The 24,508-nt window shown below is 45.4% G+C and overlaps 2 protein-coding genes across 2 annotated transcripts; both read right to left on the minus strand.

Moving 5' to 3' along the window:
* Positions 1-7: 7 nt before the first annotated feature.
* On the minus strand, positions 8-7,700 carry rbm44 (RNA binding motif protein 44; the record flags this gene model as incomplete). The annotated part of the gene is made up of 17 exons (XM_079230527.1): positions 8-298; positions 971-1,172; positions 1,980-2,053; positions 2,275-2,342; positions 2,421-2,543; positions 2,637-2,766; positions 2,916-2,994; positions 3,093-3,127; positions 3,206-3,371; positions 3,487-3,636; positions 4,419-4,480; positions 4,559-5,078; positions 5,416-5,612; positions 5,749-5,900; positions 6,537-6,611; positions 6,915-7,029; positions 7,629-7,700. The coding sequence occupies 17 exons, from the start codon at positions 7,698-7,700 to the stop codon at positions 8-10; spliced, it is 2,511 nt and encodes an 836-aa protein (XP_079086653.1).
* Positions 7,701-17,438: 9,738 nt separating this feature from the next.
* etv5a (ETS variant transcription factor 5a) lies at positions 17,439-24,102 on the minus strand (the record flags this gene model as incomplete). Its single annotated transcript, XM_079231145.1, has 12 exons — positions 17,439-18,000; positions 18,265-18,366; positions 18,447-18,616; positions 18,812-18,880; positions 19,058-19,120; positions 20,586-20,920; positions 21,019-21,330; positions 21,413-21,536; positions 23,233-23,283; positions 23,681-23,728; positions 23,821-23,917; positions 24,055-24,102. 12 exons carry the CDS (start codon positions 24,100-24,102, stop codon positions 17,773-17,775), a joined length of 1,647 nt encoding a protein of 548 aa, XP_079087271.1. The 3' UTR covers positions 17,439-17,772.
* Positions 24,103-24,508: the final 406 nt, after the last annotated feature.

The raw sequence follows: 24,508 nt of genomic DNA on the forward strand, positions 1-24,508 counted from the left end.
ATGCTCCTCATAGCTGAGTGGCGGTCGCCGGCCTGGTCAGCAGCTTGGAGGTCATCTCCCGGATGGTGCTGAGCGGCAGCCCGCTGAGGACGCCCCCGTGCTCCGCCCTGAGCGCCGCCATGGCGTCTACGATCCTCTGCCTCCCGACGGCGGGGTGGCGCTGCGTCAGCTCCGCCATCAGGGTGTCGAAGCTGCTCATGGTGCCGTAGTGCTGGGGCACAAAGGTTCCCTTCGCCGTGGGGTAGCTGTAGACCACCCTCCCGTTCTTGAGGCTGGAGCCAAGTGGCCGCGTTATCATCTGGACGAGACGGAAAAGAATCAATCCGATAATAAAGCAGCAAGCAACCATCTAGGAAAGGGGGCGTGGCTTATCTCCGTAAAAACAGTACCCATTTCCGCCACGGAAATTACCTTTATTTCTGCTTTATACTCGTTGTGGAAATTCCACAAATGTCGGAACATCAGACGCACTCGTGTCTGGGTTCATAATATTATCCATAGTCTGAATAACTGCCGCACCATTCGGTCTGTGCATTGATTTTGCATGTAATCTACTCGCACGAAAAAATTCACAACGGTTTTGGTGTGAACTTAGCATTAGAGTCCAGCTGGCTCAGCCAAGTGATAATTGCCAAGTAGGATGTTCCAGAGTTCATGGTGACTGCTTTATTCCATCTGACCCACAGTCCAAAACTGGAAAGCATTTGAGAGGCTGACATTAGTTTGACTCGTGATCCATTCTGTTTAACAATCGATCACAAAGCAAGAATTGTCCTGGACCTGGCTTCACTAAACACACATGGCGAGTAACGTTTAACCGGCCTGCAGATTTTGACGGCTCCAAATGGAAAACGTGATTACAGGAGAGGAGTAATCAGAGATGCCAGAATTTGTATTATAGAACTACATTTTCTACCACTTTCTCTACTTGAGAATATAAAGAGGAAAGGTGGAATAACATTGTTTTCACCTCTGTTTTAGCCTTGGAAGTTTGTGGTTGGGTGGAGTCCTTCGAAGACTCCGGCCCACTGGTGGAGGTTTGTCTCTGGCTCCCACCGACGGCTCTGTTGATGCGCTCCACGTGTAAAGTACGGCCCTGCGTGCAGCGGCCATGCAGCGCTCCCACTGCAGCCTCGGCAGCTTGAGGTCCGCTTACCGTCAGGATGGCAACTCTGGAGAACAGTCAGCAGGACAGACAACGTGTCGGTTTGGGAAGCAAATTGCTGCTCTGACATCAGAACTTGCAGAATGAAGAGTTTGACCATGTTGAATGACGCTGATGAATATGGATATAAGGCAACCCGGGTAACAAAACCGTGCATGAGATTTGTGGCCACTTACACCAGTTTCATTTTATGAAAACCGGCTGAATCTGCATTAGTCATAAGCGATATGACAATGTGATTAATATATATTATGCTTATAAACGGAATAACTGAGCCACTGGTGTCCGAGGCCGGCAATAGATCACATGTTGCGTTTGTTTACGAGAATGTTTTTGGGGTGACAAGATGGGACGTGCCAGAGATAGTCAACAAAAACAGTGCCAATAAGGCAACATACAGAAGAGATGAGCTGCATAACATAGAAGAGATGAGGGGTAAAACTCTGCTTCTTCTTCTTTAGTGTTTATTGGCAGTTGACGAACCAGTCCAGAGGTGAATTACCACAACATCGACAAGTGGACTGGAATCGCTACGCTCTAATTCATGGGCAGTCGCCCTCAGTCTCATCATGTTCCAATCAGATGCGCAGTCAAGTGAGACCCCTACTGGTGAAATTCGGTATACCGGCCCGGCCCAGTTTTTGTATTAATATCAATATCATTTGATTATGTTCACACCGGCCAAGCCCTACCTTAGATGGTTAAAGCTGAAGAACATTTGTGACTGAAACACATGACTGTAATACGTGGACGAAGAGGAAGAAATGTCACGATGGATGCGTGTTGTAATGGATGTTGTCAGAGAGCAGCTCACCTCACATCATTCTTTAAAGCAGAGATGCTGACTTCAGCGGGATGGTGTTTCTCAAACCACAGCATCACATCACTCTGGGAAAGACAAACATTAGACATCAAGTCTGCACTGCCCTCTGCTGGCTAGAATGGTGTTATACAATGCATTAACAATACAAAATCAGAATGACTATCAACATGTCCAACATATGAATATTACGTTACATATATCACCACTGTAATAGCTGTCACTCTCATGAGCACCACTTTGAGATGGAAATGTTTGAGCAGTGAGCAGAAGAAATGTACAAACTCACCTCTGTCACATTACTGGGCAGATTGGACACACGGAGCACGGCGCTCTTCACCTCCTCGCTGGACGAGTCTGTGGTGAAAACAAACTACCATTAAGGATTTGATCCCAAATAAAGTCCAGCTGTAGCTTCACTCACTGAACACTTACCTTTCGTCTCATCTTTAACGACCCCTGTGGGTTCCTGTCCCGTCTCGGCTACTCCTGCAGGTCCTGCACGGTGCAGGTCGTCTTCAGCATCGTACCACGCCTCACATGCGCTGAGCTCTGCCGCTGTGGTCCACACGAAGAATGGCGCGGCTTCGCTCCAATCAACTATACTTCCTCCGTAGATATTTAAAATGTGGGTGTGATGCTTTTGCTTACCAGTCTGCTTTTCTTCTGGCTTGTGTGCATTATGGGTAGCATATCCTTCCCGGGGGACTAAAAGGACAGCGCTTCTTGCTCTGCTGGTCTCCACCTTTATCGGTTTTTCATTTTCCTTATTCTGACTGTGCTGGGAAAGAAATGAGCCGAACACCAAAGATGTTAAAACTTATGAGGAAAAATAAATGCTACAACGGGTTCAATTAGCGGCAATGAAGGCCACACTGAGCTGCTCAAAGGTTGTTGTTCTGCTTTGACGTTTCCGTGTGTAAAACATACCTTGGAGCCATTTGAGCTTTGACCATTGAGACAGTCATTTTCTTCTGATGTTTTAGGCTTCTGTGGCTCCTGGCAGCTCCTTGTGATCCGAAAAAAAACAAACACTGTTACAGCATCTGGAGAGGCTACGCCGCTAAACCATTCAAATTGAATTACTTAAGACACCTGCTGACGTACCGAGACGGAACGTTTCCCTGCACATCACTTATGATCTGAACAGGGACAAGGACAAATTAGAGCATTGCTATTATACAAGATAACAATCATTGGAGTAGGAGGCCGAGTCCTACCTTTGCAGGGATGTAACGTGGACATGTGACTATGTTCTCAGGATCAACAGACAGAGGCTTGAGTTGATCCAGAGGAACCCCTACTCGGAGCTCATCCTTCATCCAGTTATAGTCAGATTCCAGTTTTTGCAGAACACTTGCAATGTTTGAAGAAGGGTTCTCTGGCCTACAGAGAGGGGTAAATACGAGTTGACCTAAATCCATCTGGATGATTATATAACTAGAGTTTGACACCCATTAGCAGTCTTAGTGGAACAGCAAAGGTAAACAAGTGTCCTTACGTTGAGGCGAGCTGACCTTCCTCAGAAGAGGCGCAGTGCAGCATCCAGCAGTACTGTCTGCACATGCTGTACTGCAGGGCCAGGAGGCTCAGCTCTGCTCGCTGGGCACGCTGGAGACAGTCACATTCCTTTCTCAATTTATACCCGGAACTGGGGAAAAATATATATGTACATATAAATACATAAGTCCTTCTGTATAAGAAATTCCTTGAAACCAAGTTTAATGGTGTGATTTCCCCCCCTCCTGTTTATTTAGCCCTGCATCTTCTGAATTCCCCCACCTTGCATTGATTAACGCTATGTCATCAAAAGATCACATATACAACCTAAAATAAAATCATTTAAAATGTAGCAAAGTGAAGCACTGCAATGCAAGAACAATTCTATGATCAAAGAAATTCAAAAATGGAAAAATGTCACTTTCAGTGCTAGCGCTTCATTCACCGGAGATTGGCGGAGATAAGGGCGCAGAACAATAAGACAGAAGTCAGTCATCAAAGCAGCCGTTTTCTTAGTCCGTTAAGTAGGAATATACTGCAGCCTTTGTATTTATGTGACGACAGCAACCACGACAACAACATAAAAAAAAAGTATAAAATAGGTGTTTTGGCACTATACACAGCACTGAAAGGGGGATTTAATTCCAACATGTTAAATTAGCGTTTAACCTTTTGTTGTGTTGTATTTGGTCACATCCAATCTGTGTCGGCATGAGGAAAGGAAAGAGAGGAAAAATAAAACGCTACTAAATCTAAAGAAATGGATTAAAAAACATTTCTGCAACGGTTAAGTTCCAAGCTTGAAAATTGTTTAAAAGTTCAATTATTTGATAAATGGTACTTTAACAGCTGCAAAAATGTCTATAAATAGATCAATTTTCATGAAAAAAAAGTTTCAAAAACATCCCAGCTTTTGCATCAGATATACATTACCTTTTCATTTCCTCTTTTTGCCCTCGTAGTTTCTCTTGAACCATGTTGAGTTTAGCAAATTCCTGAAATATAAAAAAAAAGAGGATGCGTTATATTTTGCGGCAGCCATTATAAAGATTGCTCTTTGGATTCAGCCTCACCTCAACGAGATAGTCTAGATCCGACATGTAGACCTCAGTGTTGACATCCTTGTCAGCCGTTTTTGGACCCTCAGTTTGGGTGACGGCGGACATGCACAGAGCCATGTCGCTGCCAACCATAATGTCACAGGTCGTAACACAGGGCATAGGGGAGCTGCCATGTTCTGCAGACTTAGTGAAGCACTGGCCGCCAACAGAGAGACCTCCATCAGTGCGGACTGAACCCGAGTGAGCCCCATTGTTGAGCGCCGTCACATCTTTGCCGGTCAGGCAGAACCGGACGCCCTTATCCTCCACGAGGCTGTGGAAGTTGTCACTCTGATCTCCGAAGCTCAAGCTGGCTTCATCCTCCCCTTCAGTGTGCTCATTACCGGAGACCCTTTGGTCCTGAAGCCTGTGAACCTCTGTGCGGTTCTCCTCCACTGGGTCCAGAACTGAGCTGTACTCTGTATCATCCATTTGAATACTGTCAAAGTTGTAGTACTCCGGAGATAAGTTCTCAATTGTTGGGCAGTCTGACCTGTAACATGAAACAATGTGGCTCACGTCAATAAGAAGTCATATTGGGGATACCCAATACTCTGCGTGATCGAATTATGACGGTTCTACCAAGTATGAAAAAACATTAAGGAAAACGGTATCACATTCTGGTTCTTTATGGTAATTGCGTTATTACGCAACATCAGTCCACACGACATGCAATCCAAAGTATGGCCATTTGGTTGCCGCTGCCAAAAAAAGTTTTTCTTCAGACTAGTTCTCAAACTGATGAATGACCATCTCCAACTTTAGCCACCCACACAAAAATGTAAATTAGAGAAGAACATAGCGTGTCTGCCATAAGACACAATACTCACTGTAACGGTCCGACTTCAGCATTCAGACATGGTTTCGTTGTAGTCTGGCTCCTGAACTCGGGCTGCCTCCCCCGACTGTGTCGTTCCAGATCCACATCCAGAGAGAAGCTCGACAGCGCTGCCGAATCCTTGCACACAGCTGCGCCGATGCTGGACATCGGCCACAATGGCCTTTGTTCGTTCAGATGGGATGAAGCCTTCAAAGAGAAAATACTTCCATTAATTGTCAAGAATTATAACTCAACTCAGAAACAGTTAAAGACAACACCAGTGTTCTAACTTTAGCTGCTTCATATACGAACAGAAAACTGTTAAAACCCTCATTTTACAGACCTCCTGCTGGTTTGTAGTCGGCATGGTGGAGCTGCTGAAGGCTGTGGGATCTTGTTGTGGTCCATCCCAGCTGTTGCTACAGCCGGGCGGGTAGAAAGCCTCCCTCATGTCATTGGGACGTCTCTCCGAGTTCAGATGAGCACCAGGCATTTCTAGCAAGAGAAGCAAACACACAGATGTGCAAGTTAAAGCTTTTCCAGTACGAGAGTTGTGTTTTATTGTTTCATGTAATCCTATGAAGTCTCTTGTCTCATTAGCATTGATTTCTACATATTATTCATCCATGTAGTAATACAATGTCAAGACTCAATGATTAATCCACTGGAATACATTAGTAGATCAGTCCATTACCGGGCTCAAATCACAGCTATTATTCTAATTTGTTTAACATGTTCCTAGTAGTAATGTGCCAGCATTGTGCAACAGCCCTGCCATCGCCTAACATCAGCTGGGATCGGCTTAAACCAAAAATAAATAAAAAGTGGTCGTGTATGAGATTTGTGAATTACCAGATCTGCACTCTGCTGCTCCCGAATTTGTAAATCTAGGAATAAAAAAAACAGTTTTCAACAATAAAAATCCCCGTAAGATGATAAAACCTTGAAATCATTTGATGCGGCGCGTTATAATTTCACTGCATTTACTGTGAGACACTGGTGGGCCTATTGAACGTCACGATTGGCCGAGCGGGTATGGAACTTGAACTGCAACCTGCATTGTGAATGAGAATATTAAAACATAATCTGTGCAGCTATAACGAGATAATGGCATCATCCTAACAGACTCACGCTTCACATAAACATGATTCTGAGACAGCTGTAGTGCAGGATGTCTCAGCAGGAACTGTCGAAACCCGCCATAATCTAGGAGAAGAGAAAACAAGAGATATTTTTGATTGATATTAATCTCTCAGTTTTAGGGTATAAAAAACTAGGTTTAGATTCAATTCAAAAAAGGCTTTTGGCATTATTTTCTTTTCAGGAAGGAAAATAAATAATATTCCCAGAATGGAAAAGTTGTATAACCATTGATTACTTTTCATATGCACGTTTAATCAGGGACTAATAGATTCATTGTGTGACATATTAGATATGTCAGAAAAAGTAACCGCTTCAAAAAGGTCTCGTCGTCCAACAGTCCAGATCCTAAAAATGATACAAACACACCTTGTTTGATGATCCTTTTGTCCTCTGAAGTCAAACAGAGATACCAAGTCATCAGCTTCTGGTCAGATAAGTAAAGGACCTTGGAAACATCCACCAAATCAAATATAGACCTGGACTAGGCAGAACACCACAGACAGTTCAGATTCAACTTTATTGTCATTGCACATAGTACAAGTACTGTAACAACGAAATGGAGCTTGCATCTGTCCAGAGTGCAAAGGAGAAGCGGTTAAGGTGCAGTGCAATGTAGTGGATAATATAACGAAGACAGTATAAACAGATATGTACATTTTATATATATATATATATATATATATATATATATATATATATATATATAGCGTTTCTTTGATTGTTTGTAGATAGACACAGAGGATAAGTTAACGCTAACTGCTTACCTTTCCAGCAAGAACTTCCGGTTGTCTTCTGTTGAAGAAACCTCAGCCAGATTAAAGCAGAAAGCATCCCGTGATATCGAGAACACATTTATTGAAGATTGTTACTTAACGTTAACAAACTATATAAATAAAGACAGCCCACACACAAACAGTACTTTACATTTAAAGTATCCTACAGCAGGTACATATTTGACCTAAATATACATCTAGCTACCTTACCACTAGCTAGTATCTCCAGGCGGCGTAACTTACGTGGACTTGGATTTTGAAACCCCATATTGTAACAACAGGGCATCAAGTAATGCGACGGCAGCACCACACCCGGATACTCACTAGCCCCGTAACTGTACAGCGACCAGTCGGGCCACCCGGTCTCATAAACGGGCATATTGGTCAAGTGTCCGAAACCTCGTGCCAACAAAATGGAGTCAATAGAGAAGTTCGTTGAGTTCGACGAAAAAAACGTTATTGTGACGACGTCATGACCGCCAACGGTTTACTAACGTTCGCTAGTTAAAACAAACTAATAAATATCAAAGCGCGAAGTAATAATAATAATACTAATAATAGCAATGAACTGGTTTCAGTTGCGATAATATTGCCGGTTTGAAGGTGACTTTTTCTAGAGTACTACGCCAATTAAGCTAACCGGAGCTAACGTTAATTGGTAACCGCCGGTGTGGTGCGGCGCTGAAAGGATCCGTCCACCCAAAATCACGATACAAAAAATAAAAACGTGTTTCTTACTTCTGTCGACCGGTTTCCTGTGGGAGTAACTCACAAAAATAAAAAAGTCATTTTAAGAAACAGTATGCCTACTAATTGGGATTATCAACAGGTCTTGTTGTTCCTTGGGGACTATTTCTTCAGTGAAAGTAGTTCCAACATTATTCCGTATTATGTTTTTCAGCTACGGCAAAGAGATTTCTCAAAACCTCTCAAATCAAAATGTATAACTACCGTCATGATGAACTGTTAAATACACAATCATTTAGAGTAATACCCTTTATAACAGTAATAGTAACCCACCTCGCGTTTCTTGCAGGTGCAGCTACAAGCAGTTGGCAGTTGGGCTCTTGTTCTTCTGCTCTTCAATGGCGGCTCCCTTCCCTCAAGTTGTACAAACTTTTTTTTGTTATAGCTTACTGGCTAAATATTATACTATTTGATTCAGGCAGATTTCTCTTGTGGATATATTTTTGTTTATACAACGTTTAACATTTGATACATTTGTCCTCTTCCCTGTATTTTGGTAAAGGGCTTCAAGAAAAACATATTTACCAAAGTAGTAGCCTTATCTATAGTAGGTTTCTTTGGTAAATCTACTAAAGGTATTGTTTTGGTATCATACTGAATCACAGGTATTTAGTTATGAATCATAACTAAACACAAATCTTATATTATCATTCATCATAGGATACAATATTACTGTATCCCCCCCCTGTTTTATATAATAAGCATTTGAACCTTGAAGTGAGCTTTATTCTGAGACTGAACGTGGGCTTTTGCTGCACTCCATGTTGTGTGTAAAAGAAAGAATGAAGTGAAGCCGTTGGTTATATAAGGGTATATGATATTCCGTGTTGACCGTACCTTTGAACACACCTGTTGCTATTCAGTGGGGTATATACAACACATCAAAAGCAGAATAACTAGGTTGACCTAAACTCCTTCTCCTGCACATTTTCATCCTGTTGAAAGATCACCAAATATAGCAATATTCAATATTTTAAGCTCTCTCTCTCTCTCTCTCTCTCTCTCTCTCTCTCTCTCTCTCTCTAGAGGAAGACAAACAGGCCTATTGTTTTTGTATATTCTCGTATAGCATAAAGGGAAATGCAATGACAATCAAACCGTGTATTTGAATGTACAGTTTGAGTCTGCGTTCACGGGTTGTTCGGGATCAATGATTGAGGTTCTCTCCAAACACCCACGAGGAAGACAATTACATAAATTTGACGTCAGCGTGTTTAAAATCCAGAGGATTAAAATGTTGTTACATACTCACATCCCAATCTGATGAATGCTACAGTTCGGTTCAGCACCTTTATTGTCAACGTGGAGCTGAGAGTGAAAGGAAAAGAAAAACACATATTACAACAGCTTCAAATCTCAACTCCCACACTACACCCACGATTTACAGAGAGAAAAAAGAAAAGGCAGAAAGCTGCAGCTTGTGAAGAATTGTTCTGCAGTACAGAACAGTTTGTTCAGCTATTGCAATGTGTCCTTTGAAATGCTGAAAGTCTAACAGCGCAGACGTCATAGTGGTGTATCTGTAGTCTGCATAATCAACAACACATCCTGTCCCATGAAGTCCAAAACATGTTCCTCAAATATTTTGAATGGATTGTGCATGATAATAAATATCAGTATAGCAGGACGGAAAAGCTAAAGAGTTGTTTTCCACTGCGGCGGCCTTCACAACAAGTTTTTGCAAATGGTGACGACAAACTTTCCCAATGGTGCACTTACTTCCTGATGAAATGTATGTTTTAGACTGTTTATATATAGTGTATTTCATGATATACATCCAATCCCAAAACCCCAGACGCTGGTCGCCTATTAAAGGTATACCATGCAGCGCACAGACTCTATGAGAAGAAATTTCCCCTTGGGGATTAATAAAGTATCTATCTTTCTATCTAAAAGTAATTCCATCAATGTCACCTGGGGGAATTGCACCCTGGGAAATATAAGCTTGGCAACTGAAATATATGGATTTTAGGCCCACAGATTTGTTACTGATAGTAGACAGAAACGTGTTTAATAAAAATGAACCAACAGTTTTATTAAAGAAATCAAAGAAAATAACACACAGCAGGTGAACCGCCTCATATATCGGGTACCAACACAAGAATAAACTATTTCAGGAACATGAAAACCAGTAGGGGCCACTACAGGAAGGAGGCCATGCCAAAAGGTGCCTTTTGTAGGCTGGCACTGATTAGGGAATTGGTTGCCTGAGGGCTGCGTTCACAACCCTACACCCTGAAAAGAAACCCAAATAAAGCGAGATAAGTGGACTAAGCTTGTGTTTACAAACAGTACATGACAATGTAAGCATATTAGGCCTTTAATAAGCGCTGAAGCACTCAACACTGTGCCCACTATTGCATCACCTCTCACACATGCTGGTGTGCAAAGATGTTCAGAGGAAAAGAGAAGACAAAGTGTGATTAGGGGGTACTTTTGAGCACCTGCATGGATTAGAAGTCCTTGAAGTGCCCAGAAGGAAACAACTGATGGTTGAACTTCTACAGTTCCACGATAGCTCGGCCAACTCCGTCTGCAGAGGAAGATTTGGGATTTTCGCCAATCGAAAGCTCCAGAAACTTCTACCAAATGCACTCTGTGGTGAGATCGTTCAGTCAGCTGCTGTCTCTACATTAGCGTCTCTATTACGATGCCCTTTTCCACGTCTCCGCCTTTCACAAGCTGTCGTTGCTTCATCAGCGTGCGGAACAACAAACACCTCCCTGGCACCGTTATCCCCGCTCACTGGAAGCAGATATGTGAATCTGCACAGCAGACCGGCTCCATGAGTAACAGTCAGGCCGGAGCTGTCAACCTCAGATGTAAATGAGCTAAACAAGACGAGAAGAGCTGAATGTTTGTGCCTCGTGCTCGTCAGATTAATGCCCATCCATTCAACATCCACAGAGTATAGTGAACAAAACGTGCATTGTTCATGAAGACACATAGTTTGGTCTTACACAAAGGATTCCCTGTTAATATGTGTGAATGCAGCGCTGGTGTCCATTAAGGTTTATGCAGGAAATCATCAATTTCACAGATTGTTCTGCTGTGGTGCGGGGCATCATGACGGGGAGGTCATGTTGTGTCTCTTTGTGGTTGTTTAGTGTCTCTTTGTGTCCCTTTGCAGATGGTTTGCATTTGTTTTGTTTTGGCCTCGTTGTAGTCTTTTTGTGTTTCTGTGATTATTTTGAGTCTCTTTGAAGTTGTTTTGTGTCTCTTTGTGATTATTTTGAGTCTCTTTGTAGTCTTTTTTGTGTTTCTGTGATTATTTTGAGTCTCTTTGTAGTTGCTTTCTGTCTCTTTGTGATTATTTTGAGTCTCTTTGAAGTTGCTTTCTGTCTCTTTGTGATTATTTTGAGTCTCTTTGAAGTTGCTTTCTGTCTCTTTGTGATTATTTTGAGTCTCTTTGTAGTCTTTTTTGTGTTTCTTTGTGATTATTTTGAGTCTCTTTGTAGTCTTTTTGTGTTTCTTTGTGATTATTTTGAGTCTCTTTGAAGTTGCTTTCTGTCTCTTTGTGATTATTTTGAGTCTCTTTGTAGTTGTTTTGGGTTTCTTTGTGATTATTTTGAGTCTCTTTGAAGTTGCTTTTTGTCACTTTATGATCTCATTGTAGTTGTTTTGTGTCTCTTTGTGTTTTGTTTCCTCGTCATAGTCGTTGTGAGTCTCTTTATGTCTCTGGAATTATTTTGCATCTCTTTAAAGTCGTTCTATGTTTCTTTGTGATCATTTCGAGTTTCTTTGAAGTTTCTTTGTGTCTCTTTATAATCTCTTTGTTCCCCTTTGTTGTGGTTTTGTGTCTCTTTGTAGTCGTTCCATGTTTCTCTGTGGTCATTTTGAGCCTCTTTCTGACTGATATGTGTCTCTTTGAGTGACATTTCGTAGATGAAGACACTCGTCTCCTGTTCAGTGATCCATCCAGGACTCTAGTCCTCATGTTCCAACAGGACAGGTACCCATCCACTAGAGGGCAGCCATGCTCAAAGAAGAAATAAATATGAGCTCTCATGAAAATCTGAAATAAATACTGACTTGTGGGTGGTGTGTGTGTGTGTGTGTGTGTGTGTGTGTGTGTGTGTGTGTGTGTGTGTGTGTGTGTGTGCTTGTGATAAATCAGTTATGTAACAGAGTTTTAGGAGAAGGGTCTCACCATGGTAATTAGTATTGTGCGAACACAGCGTGTTGGCCAAATAATGTGAAAGATTTGTGCTGTTCCCTTCCCGGCAGCATGACCCATATTTCTCAGTATTCGTTGCCAGAACAGAGTGGTTCGCTTTCTCAAACTGCAGTGGATGCAGGCTGTGTGTGTGTGTGTGTGTGTGTGTGTGTGTGTGTGTGTGTGTGTTGACACACTGAGTGCCTGCATTGGTCTGAAGACTCAAAGCTGAAACCACATTATGCTTGAGCTGCCTTGACTTGTGTCAGGATCAATAATTTACTTGGAAGCAGCTCGTGGTCATAATGTACGTTGAAGGACGACCCATTTGATACGTCCACTTTTCTCCCCGCTCAAGCCCAGGGCCATGTATCAAGCACTCTGTAATGGTGTATGCATTGATTTAGCATGTTTATGATGAGGCCTTGTTTGTGGCACGTGTGGAGCCTTCGGTCATGCACATATTGTGCCGTGCGTGCCTTACTGCCGGCCTTTGCCGGGTGGATTAGTGGCAAGGAGGATGGCATTCTGCATTGGTGATGGAGCGTCTCTAAGGTGATGGGACCTTTCCAGAGCGTCACTGGTTCCTCGTTAAATGGATCAGGATCATTATGTTCGGCTCATGGCTTAATCTTGACTGTGGATTAAAGAACGAGGGCCAGTCGGTCAGCCAGAATTAACAATCCAGCGCCTCTTAAAGGGACAGTGCGTAGGATTCGGTGCCATCGAGAGTTGTGGTTGTGCAAAAAAAACTAAACTGTTTCGCAAGCGTGTTGGCAAAATACGGTGGACTTCAGGTAACGTAGAAACACCAAAGTCTCTCTGTAGAGCCAGTGTTTGGTTTGTCCGCTCTGGGCTACTGTAGAAACGCTCGACTCCGTAAAGAGGACCATGTAGACATGAAGACACATGCAAACGCAACAATTCTTAGTGTCAGGTGATTGTACGCAAATGAAAACATAGTCTGGAATATTGTATTCATTCTTCTGCTAAATAGATTCCCTGAAATGCCGCACACTGTGCCTTTAAATCACGATGTTGTACAATTATTGGAGACTCTTTCTCACCACCGCTCACTCATATTTTGAGTGTAATTAATTTGTCCAAAAAGAGAGAAAATGCACAATAAACAAAGTCAAAGATGAATTTGACTGATTGAGTTTTTTCATGTTTTCTGAAGGTATCATGAAAATATCGTTATTAGCGCTAGTTTAGATGCTAACACGCTTCACCAAGACGGTGTAACTGGTTAACGTTCTACCTGCTGAACATCACCACGTTAGCATGTTACGTTAGCATTGTAGCTCAATGCACAGCCTCACTAGCCTGGCTGTTTCAAACAAGGATGACAAATAAAATATATACAAATTCTGTGTTAAAAAGTTGGACTTTCTTTGCGTCCAACAAGGCCACGAATGAACTTTCCTGCTCCAAGCACTGGAGCTTCTCAAGGTGTGTTCGTGACAGTGATGCATTGTTCCCTCCGAATCTGACAAGAGGCCTGTGGGCGTCTGTTGGAGAATTCACAGCTGAGGTGTGAATATTCATACTCCAATTTCTGCAATAAAATGCATTTGTGTGTGTGTTGTTGTTTTAGTTCTCAGGCCCTACACGAGAGGGATGAGATGAACGATTTGTTCTATCAAAGTGTAATAAACAGTGGATTCTGGACATAAAATGCTTGCATTTCTCCCCAATTGTTGGAGTGCTATAAGCTAACATAACGGACATTATCTCCTCTCTTCATAGACGTCAATCTGAAGTGGAGTGTTCTACATCCTTACACCTCCACCAACGGACACAAAAGAGATGAGCAAAGCTGAAAAAAGAAAATGTATACATGTTATGAGCGCCGCCGGCTACACACACACACACACACACACACACACACACACACACACACACACACACACAAACACACAAACACACACACACACACACACACACACACACACACACACTATGAGGCCAGAACAGCTCCCATGAGCGCACTAAAAGGCCTTTCATGGCATTCAAAGGCACTCTGCCTCTCAATCAATGGGGAGCTGCCTGCCGGGCAGACGGTGTTACTGGAGACCAGAGCTCAGCTTCAGCACTCTGAGAGTCTGAAGCTGGAACCAACATCACAAGATGGTCGTGAAGCGTCAACAAGTCCAAATCACCACGATAAGTATGAGAGCAGTCTCAGTAATTGCAAATGCACACATAAATATTCACAAATAAATTCCAATGCACACATAAATAAATTATGATTTATATAAATGTGCATTTGTGAGTAAAATGCATTTGTCAAATCGAATATATTATGGACTGATCTGACCCCATATGATAGATGAGTTCAACGTTGATGGACTTGCACTTACTTTATTCCTCTACGCCACAGTTCAGAGGGATGTAATGTACTTTTATTTGAGAGCTTTACTTTTAATACATTGTCAGTTTATGAAATATAATGCAGGGTATATTAAAAGTAGCGCCTCCTTGACAAACCACAGGGTTTAAGAACCACTTAAATGTTGATGCATTAACAATAATAGGGATCCCATACTATAATATGAACGCTTCACTGATGGGCAGTTTAGTGTTATGAGTACTTGTATATATTCAAAAATGTGTATTTTTGTAGTGTATATTGTATACCAGGTGATTTAAATAGTTTTTCCACCACATACCTGCAGATGTACACATCACATATACACAGTGTATGTATTGTATATATGCTGGGGACAAAAAAAAGAGACACTAAGCCCCAAAGTGAACCGTTCTCACTACATCCCATGCAGTAAACATGTAGTAATTCAATATATTTAATGTACACTCAACACTTTATTTTAACAAACTGTTATTTGTTTGTTTATCCTATTGTACATCTTCATATTTGTATTTTTAAATGCCTTATACTGTTACACTGTGTTCACTGTCATGCACCAAAGCATGAACGTACTTAATTTAGCTCACATCCAACATGTTATATAAAACTATATTGTTCACAAGGGCCCTCAAGATCAGAAAGTAGACCATGACCAGCCTGGGGCTCTAATCTAAAGGTATTACATCAGATACACATTATTTATGTGGTTGGATGTACATTAAAAGGAAGACGTGAGATTTTTAAATATGTTTTTAAGACACAAGCTCAAAGTCTTTGGCCTCCCTGCTGCTATCTCGGCTGGCCGGCTGCACTTTAACCTCACAGTCATCGTTCAGGGTCGCATGTATAGAAGGTATTTTCATATTAATGGCTCACTCTGTGCTCTCAGTCGAGTCTCATACTTACACTCATGAATAATTCCACTCTCAAATAGGCACACAACAGCCACACTTTTGGGGCTCACTGAAGGTTTTACGGCACCGAACTGTGAATTATTCACTGATGAATCACGCTCGGGCACGAGAACATTCTCGTTTTTTTGTTGTTCATATAATGGATGGATAATGGAGCAAGTGTAACTAATCCATAAATATTAAAATGGGCGATACATTTCTCTCGCGCTCTGGAGCCGCCGACAGCAGCCGAACGGCATCGCAAAAACACACCGAACCTCGATGTAAACCCAACATACTAAAGAAAGAGAAGGAAACACATGGGGGTGTTTTTGCAGCAGGTTGGAAAGAGAGTAATGATTTACCCAGAAAGGAAGCATGTGACTCAAGAAATCAGCCAGGTCAAGCAGTGCCTGCCAGACCACAGCAGCCAGTCAGCTGACCCAGGGGGGAGGAGGGGAATTATTATGAAACACACCAGGACTTCAGGCAGTGAAGCATAAAGGAGCGTTTATTGTACCCAGTACAGATTATCATAAACTCAGCAGTGTAAGAAACACGTTGTGAGGGGAGGGAAACTGAAGCCTATACAAGTGCAGACGATCCCTGTGGCCGGAGCGGATCCCGTGATATAATGCACGTCGTCACCGCGGCCTCTGGTGGAACTTCGGCCTTTAAAAACACACACTCACACATACACAGACATACACACTCACTCTCACACACACTTTACAGGCAAGATAATATCCTCTTCTCATCCATTCTCCAACGTCGAGGCCTCTTAAAGAAACAGTCTGCAGTAGTAGCATCGGAAAGGATCGAGAGTGTTTTTTGTGGTTTTGTTTTTTAAAAAGGTACATGTCTATTAGAGGCTAAACTATACAGCTTTATACGTTAAAATCAAAACAAATGCAGCCTTATAGCAAAAATATATACTTTATATACGTTTGTCTTCGACCCCCACCCCTCCCCCATTCAGAAACATAGATAATAAACACCACCAAATAAAAACAATGCAGAGAATATGACAAATATCTTCCTTGTCCAAAGACAGTTAAAGCGATATGTTAGTGGACACACAGTCTCGACTGATTACACCATGCGAAGAGAAGCAGAAGTCTCCCGTTGACAACGCGTGACCGGCAGAGAGGCGTCCAGAAGAAAGGCCGCCCTTCTTTTTAACTTTGCATGCAACATCCTGATGCTCCGGCCATACTGGTGCATCAGAGGAACTAGTACACTGCCAAGAAAACATCAAGCACCCGGACTGAGATACAAGAAAATAAAATAAAAAAAATAAAAAAAGGAACAACGGGACCATTTATCAGATAATAAATACATTTTTTTTTATGAATTATCAACGCCTGTGGGAGAATGGACTTGGCTTTGCGTCCCTTTTGAAGCGGAGGAGATGGAGTGCTAATCATCTCTGAACTTGAGGACCCAGCCAGCGATGAGTGGGAGGAGTCGTGTGCGTCTCCAGAAAAGGGAAGCGGGTACAATCTCAACCGTTAAAGAGCGTTTCACACAGTTACACGACAGCAGACTGAAATACAGCTCAAACAAATGTAAAAACAGCTGGCATTGAAAAAAAGAAAAGTATTCAATCTACAGAAAACAAAGCTGTGGTTTTTAGATTATGTTGTGTGTGTGTGTGTGTGTGTGTGGTTGATTTTGTCAATTCCGTTTTTTGCAAATTAAAGCCCTTTAACGGATCTTGTAGTTCAGATGTGGCGACATGAAAATGGGGTGCAGTGGTGGGTGGGGACCAAAAAGGCAACTATAGAATAGTGCTGCATGTAGGTTGTCTCATTAGATATTTTTTTATTTTCAATATTTAGTTTGGTTACTTGATTGTTTTTAAGAAAAACAGATTGTCACAAAAAAAAAAAAAAAAAAAAAATCAGAAATGCAACAACTCTTTCAGTCTGGTACAAAGAGGGGGCTTCGTCAGTTCTGTTTAAAAAAGATGGCGGCGCGTGCGACCTCGCTTCGTTTGGTCTCCGTAGCAACGGCAGCCCTCTTTTTTTTTGCAGTCCAGTTCACCCTCAGCGGTTTCACAACCCTCTCTCTCTCTCAGTAGAAGAGCCTTTCTTTCCCCTCGTTCATTCAGAGTTCCATGAAGGTTTTCCAAGGGGAGGGAGGGGCCGTGGAGCAAGAGCGCTTTCCTTCCCGGCGGCTCGGAAAGTTCCCATCTCTGGATTCTCATTTAAATTTCTTTTGAGAGTGGGATCGTCGAGAGACTTCATCAGGAGTGTGTTTTTTTTTCCTCGCCGTGTGCCCGTTAGTAGCCGTAGCCGTCGGGGAAGGGCAGTCCCGCCACGCACTCCCCGCCGTCCAGCAGGTAGGGGGCCGTCTCCTCGTAGTGGGTGAGGGGCACGGTGTCGTCGTCCGGCCCCGGCAGGCTGTCCGGGTCCATCTTCAGGCTGGGCCGCTGGTTGTCGGGGAACGCCATGGAGAAGAGCGCCTCGGGGTCGCACACAAACTTGTACACGTACCTCTCACCGGCCACCTGAGGAAACACGACGAGAGACACGGTTAGCTCGCGTCCTTAAGGCGTCCCGGGGATCTACTTTTTCACATCTCTTCATTTTAATCTAGTTGAAACCTGAGCCAACAAACACTTATATATAATACATATTCAAGAGGAGGAGAGGAGGGACCTGCAGGCTAGTATTCCCTAATGAGTCACTCCCTATCTCCACTATTTGAGCCTATGCTGAGGCAGGAGGGCGGCTGGAGGGCGAGAAAGGAAAAGGGGTGAACGTGCCTTTACCTTCTGCATGATGCCCTTCTCGTAGTAGTAGCGGAGCGAGCGGCTCAGCTTGTCGTAGTTCATGGCCGGTCGGTTCTTCTGGATGCCCCAGCGACGAGCCACCTGAGGGACAGAGAGTTGCCGTAAGCCACACAGACATGTAGGGAGCTTGGAGTCTGCAGGAGGAGGAGGCGGGGACTGACCTCCTCGGGCTCGATGAGTTTGAACTCCATGCCGCGGCCGGTCCACGCTATGAAGTGGCCGTTGGCCGGGTCGTCCAGCAGCGTGACCAGGAACTGCCAGAGCTGCAGGGAGCCGCGGCGCTGGTAGGGAGGGCCGTCGCGGTAGACGGAGGGTTCCTGTTTCACTTTACCTGTGAGCGGGAGAAAGAGAGAGAGAGAGAGAGAGAGAAAGAGAGACAAGGAGGCCGTCAGCACCGGACTCCACCGCGACCACAGTGTGGCGAGGCATTCCTGCCAGATGGCGACCGAGACCCGTTCTGGACTAGTCCGACTTTGTGCGAATGCGATATCTCGTACTTGGGTTTCATATCGAGACGTTTTCTTACCTTCTAATCTTTCTGGGACCACGCAGGTGTCGTCAAAGTACAGCTGAGCATCTCTGTCGAAGGAGAAGCCTGCAAGGAAGACGGAAAGAACGCTTTAACGGGGAAAATCGGAGCGGCGGGTTAAGAGGGCGAACTGCAGGCAAAGGCAATGCAGCCGGACATCTTCCCGAGAGAGTGTCGTGCGGAGCATCAAACACACACACACACACACACAACAAAATTAAAAAGAAGCTGACAATAACTTACTTTCATGGTTATTCTGGTAGAAGCTCCCCGCTCTCCCAAACGATGACTGACAGTTAGGCACTTCTGTAAACAAGAGAAGACGGGCGTGTAAATTTAGACGTCCTCACCGTTCGTATCAAAATCCACCTCGCAGCTGACGAGATATATTTGGAGCGCTGCCACCGGTGCACAAAGACGCGCAGCTTTGCCGGATGTTTACAGAGGAGCGCTATGTCAGCGGGTTAAGTCAGGCCGATAAATATATACACGCACAAAAAAAACACAAAAAAAAAAAACACACGGCGGCTGCTTTTCTGGTCGCCGTAGCGCCAACAGCTGGGCTTAAAAATGCCCAATCTCCAACACACACACTTAGGAGTGGACTAAAGCCCAGCTCAGAGTGAGAACACTCAGCACACAACATCCCCCGCATGTCCACCGAGCCTTTAAACGAGATTAGCACCATGGTTGCTGTATTAAATCTCAATGACAATCGAGTTACGCCAGCCTCCCCCCAATCCATTATTCTGTTTCCTGTCTACTGATAAGGCAACCAGAGATCAATCTTCTGTGTCTCCTCTTGTCCTCACTTATGGGAAGAGTCTGCAGGGAGTCATAGTTATTGGAAAGTCTTTGCACGCATGTAGAGAAAGAAAAAAAAGAGGGAATTTAAAGAACGCTAATAATGATAATGCATGGATGTAAAAACCCCGGCGTGACACAGATTGCGTCGTCGCCGCCCGCAGACCAACAGCACGTCCCGCGTTGACTTCCTCCCTCCGCCCAGAGATGCGAGGCCTCCGTGACGTAGGTATTTAAAAAAGGCTATAAGACGCTAAGAGGATTTGTCATTACATCACACAGCCCGGGCCAGCCGGTCACCCGCCAGGCGCAAAAGGAATGAGAGAGTGCGTGCGTGAGCGCGAAAAGATTAAAGAAATAAATAAATAAAAGTTGCAGCGTTTCAGGAGAGCGGGGACGGCAGCTGGGCGTGTGGGCGGGAGGATCAAACAAAGCAGCGCCAAGTCGCTCGGGCTTCGAACGGAGCGAGTAAACAGCATCGTTTGACGAGGACCTCTCTGAAAAAGATGTTTCCAGGCTCCTGCGATGGACTTGCCGCGCTGCAGGTCACTAAGTCCTCCGAGGGCTTCTGGCCGAGATCTATTCCAAGGTAGGCTCGGCTCGGCGAAGAGGTTCTCTGCACCTGGCTGGGTGACCCATTTACTGTTTGCCCTTGGAGGCTTAGGCTGAGCTAAAAGACCCACTTTTACTTTATTGGCGTGACTCTTGAGGAACGATGCAGATTAGGCTTTGAGGGAGCGAGTGTGTGTGTGTGTGTGTGTGTGAAATGAGCACATGCGCGCTCAGGCCTCTGCTGCATGCTAAAACTCGCGGCCGCGCGTTAGCGCCGAGAACAAACACGGCCACATTCCTCACCCTGCGCTCCGCTCCACTTTCACACAGGCCGAGACAATTACTTTCACGCAGCGGGGCGACGGACTTGAGAGCTAACGGCCTCTCATTTCTCTAACGTTTCTTCTCCGCTCACCAGAATCGAAGCAGAAGTCTCGCGGCTCCGGCTTGATGGCCATGGGGTGGAACGCAGCCTGCCGCTGGGGCCCCTGGGGGCCCATGCTGGGGACGCCCTGCTCCGCGTACCGCGGGTCGACGAGCTCCTGCTTGAACCCCTGGGGCGGCACGGCTACCAGCGGCTCCGACATCTGCCGGTGGTACGGCGGCCGGCCGTCACGTGGCAGACTGTTGTTGTTGTTGTTGTTGTTGTTGTTGTTGTTGTTGCTGGGAGGCTGGGGAAGGAACTGGGGGCGCCCTTGCCTCTCTGACGGCGGGAACGGTAGACATGGCTCCGACATCTGCCGCTGGAACCTAGAAGATGGAGGAGAAAGAGTGAGGTTGTGAAAAAAAAAAAAAAACTAAGACACGCCCCCTGCCCTTCACCCCCCGGAAAGAGACGCTCATCTCACCTGTGCTCAGGTGAGAAGGTGTTGGCATCCTGGCTGATGGGCGCGCACGGCACGGCGAAGGGCGGGCTGTGGATTGGGAGCGCTTGCTGGTTGGGAGAGCCTGCGCTCGCCGTTATGGGCTGCTGCTGCTGCTGCTGCTGCTGCACGTGCAGAGGATGCGGATGCGGCCCCGGGGTCAGGTTGGCGAGGCGTGGGTGAGGAGGAGGAGGAGGAGGAGTCTGTTCGCCCAGCGGGTGCGTTCCGCATGGAGAGACTGGCGTCGAGGGCGGAGTTAATGGCTTGAACCCGGGAGTGGGCTTCCTGTCACAGGCACTGTGTACGAGGAGACGCATAGTCAGAACCCCTTCAAAAGCGCGGGGCGCGATCACCGGCGGGGCGACGACCTCCGACATACCTGTAGCTGTAGAGGCACTTCTCTCCGTAGGGCATGGGGCTCCGGTCCTGGCGGCAGGGGGAGAACTCTTTGGAGGGAGTCAGCTCCCGTTTGATCTTGGCTGGCGGCGGGCCATGAAACATCACTGGACAGGAGGAGACACACAGAGGAGCAACACAGTTGAGTGCATTAGATCAACTCCAGATATCAGCTCTAATTGAAGCCATGAACAGAAGTGCAGCAGTTATCTTAACCACATTTTTGGAACTGATGGATAAATGGACGCATGGACATCGTCCGCGTATTCCCTCGGCTGACAGCCACTTAGCGGCAATTTATCATCCGGCCTAATGACGGCCCGCTCGGAGAAACAACAACGCGTCCAACCCCCGCCGCTAGGTAGCACGGCGCGCGCCCGGAGCTATCAAACTTCACGTGCGACTCCCATTAGGCCCGGCCCCGGCAGCAATACCCATGAATCAGCGTGGCTGTAATCTAATGGCGGTGAATGATTTTTTTTTTTTCCCCCCCTTTCTCCCGCGCTGTAACCATTAGACACTCGCTGCAGCTTTCTGCGGATCGGCTGCAGTTTCCGGGGCGCCACATAATAGCCAGGCAAGAAACTGGATCCCCTTGGCACAGAGGAGGGAGGGAGGGGGGGGGAATATACACCCGTGGCGCTGATGGACCCGAGCGGAGCCACAATGGGCACGTGAGCTCCGCCGTGGTGCACCGCTGACAACGCCATGGCTCGGGGTTTGAGAGGAAAGTAAATAAATTAAAGAATTAGGCATCTTCTTTTTCCTCCTTCTCCCTTTTTCTGGACTGACGGACGAGAGCTCGACGCACAAACTCCCCCTCCTGCACCGCCGGACCTCAAACATGAGCTCCACGCATCTTCTCCAGATTGAGTGAGAGAGAAAACGGTCTGCAGCCTGGCAACAGACGCACAACTAGCAAACTCACTTCTCAGTATCCCTCACACACACTGACAGCACAAGGTCAAGGACTCTGCCACAGCAGCACCTTTACAGTGAGCCGACTGTGTAGAAGCAGACCTCGGATGAAGGGGGGGGGGAAACACATGCGTGTCAATGCGTCGACCTGGTGGTCAGTTTACAGCCCTGGCAACGGCACTCAGCAACCACACCCCGTCTCCACCGCCTACGCATCAGACGAAAACATAAACTCAGAGGCCGAGAAGGAGAGGAGGGTCACGGGACGCTCCACTGGTCGTAACTCAAACGTTTCCTGAAGGCGATGTGCAGAAACTAAAGAGGAGGCTGCATGGAGAAGTGTAAGGGATGGGGGTGCAGACAGTGTGTGGGGTTTTTTTTTTTTTAGGAGAGGTGGTAGTTGTGTGGAGCAGCACTGAAAGGCCGCCCCATCCACTGGAATCTGGCCCACTTCAGCAGCAGGGCCCGAGTGCGGGAAAGTGTGAAATCAGATTAGGGGCTTGGCTCATGTGGTGCCCCATGCCAACCGGCTGATTAAACTCAAAATGGAGGGAGAGGGAGAGAGAGAGATGCTTTTTACCAGAGCTGTGTTTTGAAGAATGGTGTTCTACCTCGGCAGGATATAAAAAAATAATGATTCGATGTAAAAAGGAGAGGTGACCTGGACATCTGGTCAGGGACAGAAACTAAAAAAAGCACTTTTCCCCCCGACGCTGAAGAAGGATTTCGGAGCACAAACTGCCACCGAGGTTTGAACGCAGACCAGAAACCAGGCTGACATGCAAACCGTGACCGGGTTTGACCGACAGCTACAGAACATGCTCAGGACACACACATAATAATCAGAGATGAACACTGAAAGCAAAAACAAAAGCAGGTACTCACAGCTGTCCGACTGGAAATCTGGGACAAACTGTTCGTCATCAGGCACCTGGGCTGTGAAGATACAGGAGAACGGAGCGCGTGAGGAAGAAATAGAGCACGGCGTCCTTTTTAATCTCTCAGACGGGAAAAAAAGGTGAAAGAAAACTAATCTGCTGGAATATTTTTCTCTTTATTAAAAGAGCTTTTTGGAAGAAGAAACGACGAGTAACAATGTAATTTAACAGGAAGAAAAAGCGACTTTTAGGCAAAACAAATGTATCTAGGTCGGCGGTTTCTCATGAGCAGGACTTTGCTCTTCTAATTGCTAACACAAAAACAACAATATTTCACATTCCAGCCAAGTTAATCTTTAATCTTAAAACTGTTCGTCCTGTTTAGAAAACAACAAAAAAGGTACAAAACTTAAAGTGCAGCATAATTTTTCTAATAAAATGATCGTGGAATTTACCTTCTGCAATCCAGATCTCTTGCAGCTGACTGAGGTCTTGGAAGAGATCTGAAATAAATAAATAAAAACAAAAAGACATTGACTGTGAGCTCCCTCCTCCTCGTCACTGAAACACCAGCATCACGTCCGGCGACCGTTACCTTCCGTGTCCTGGGCGAGTTCTGTGTCCACAAACTTCCTCTTCCTGTCGGTCAGGGCCCTGTGGTGCGACGGCTCCTCCACGTGGGACTTGTGCTGCTGGGAGGAAGAGGAGGAGGAGGAGGAAGATGTCACAATGCAGATGTTACAGATGTGCATTATTATAAATGTACAGGGATCTGTGTGTGAGGACGTGGGTGTGTGTGTGTGTGTGAGGCTGGCACGTGTCCACTTACGCTGGGTGGGACCATAAATGGGACCTGCTGGTCATAGAATCCGTCCATGTTGTCTGTGTGTGTGTATGTGTGTGGGGGGGAGGGAGGGAGGAGGGGGCTCCGATATTGGGGGAGGGGGGAGAGGGAGGTGTTCGCTTTAAAGCGACAGCGCACGGGGGTCACGTTGCGGGTCACTGGAAGAAAAAACAAAAAAAACACAAGATTGGAAACGATCAATAAAACTGTGAAGAAATGGCACATTGCTGTTGTTTCACTGGACGGTCAAAGCGGTTGGGATTCATATCTGATCATATCTCCCATCTGTTTGCTGCAACAAAAGGCCACCGTCTCCTTTCCGGCCTGCTATTTGGCCAACAAACAAATCTCTCACCACACACACACACACACACACACAACGTAAACACAAAGTCTGTTATGGAGCGCACACAGCTACACTTATATAACGGCTCACTGG

Source organism: Taurulus bubalis, assembly GCF_910589615.1.
Source record: "Taurulus bubalis genome assembly, chromosome: 15".
NCBI lineage: Eukaryota > Metazoa > Chordata > Actinopteri > Perciformes > Cottidae > Taurulus > Taurulus bubalis.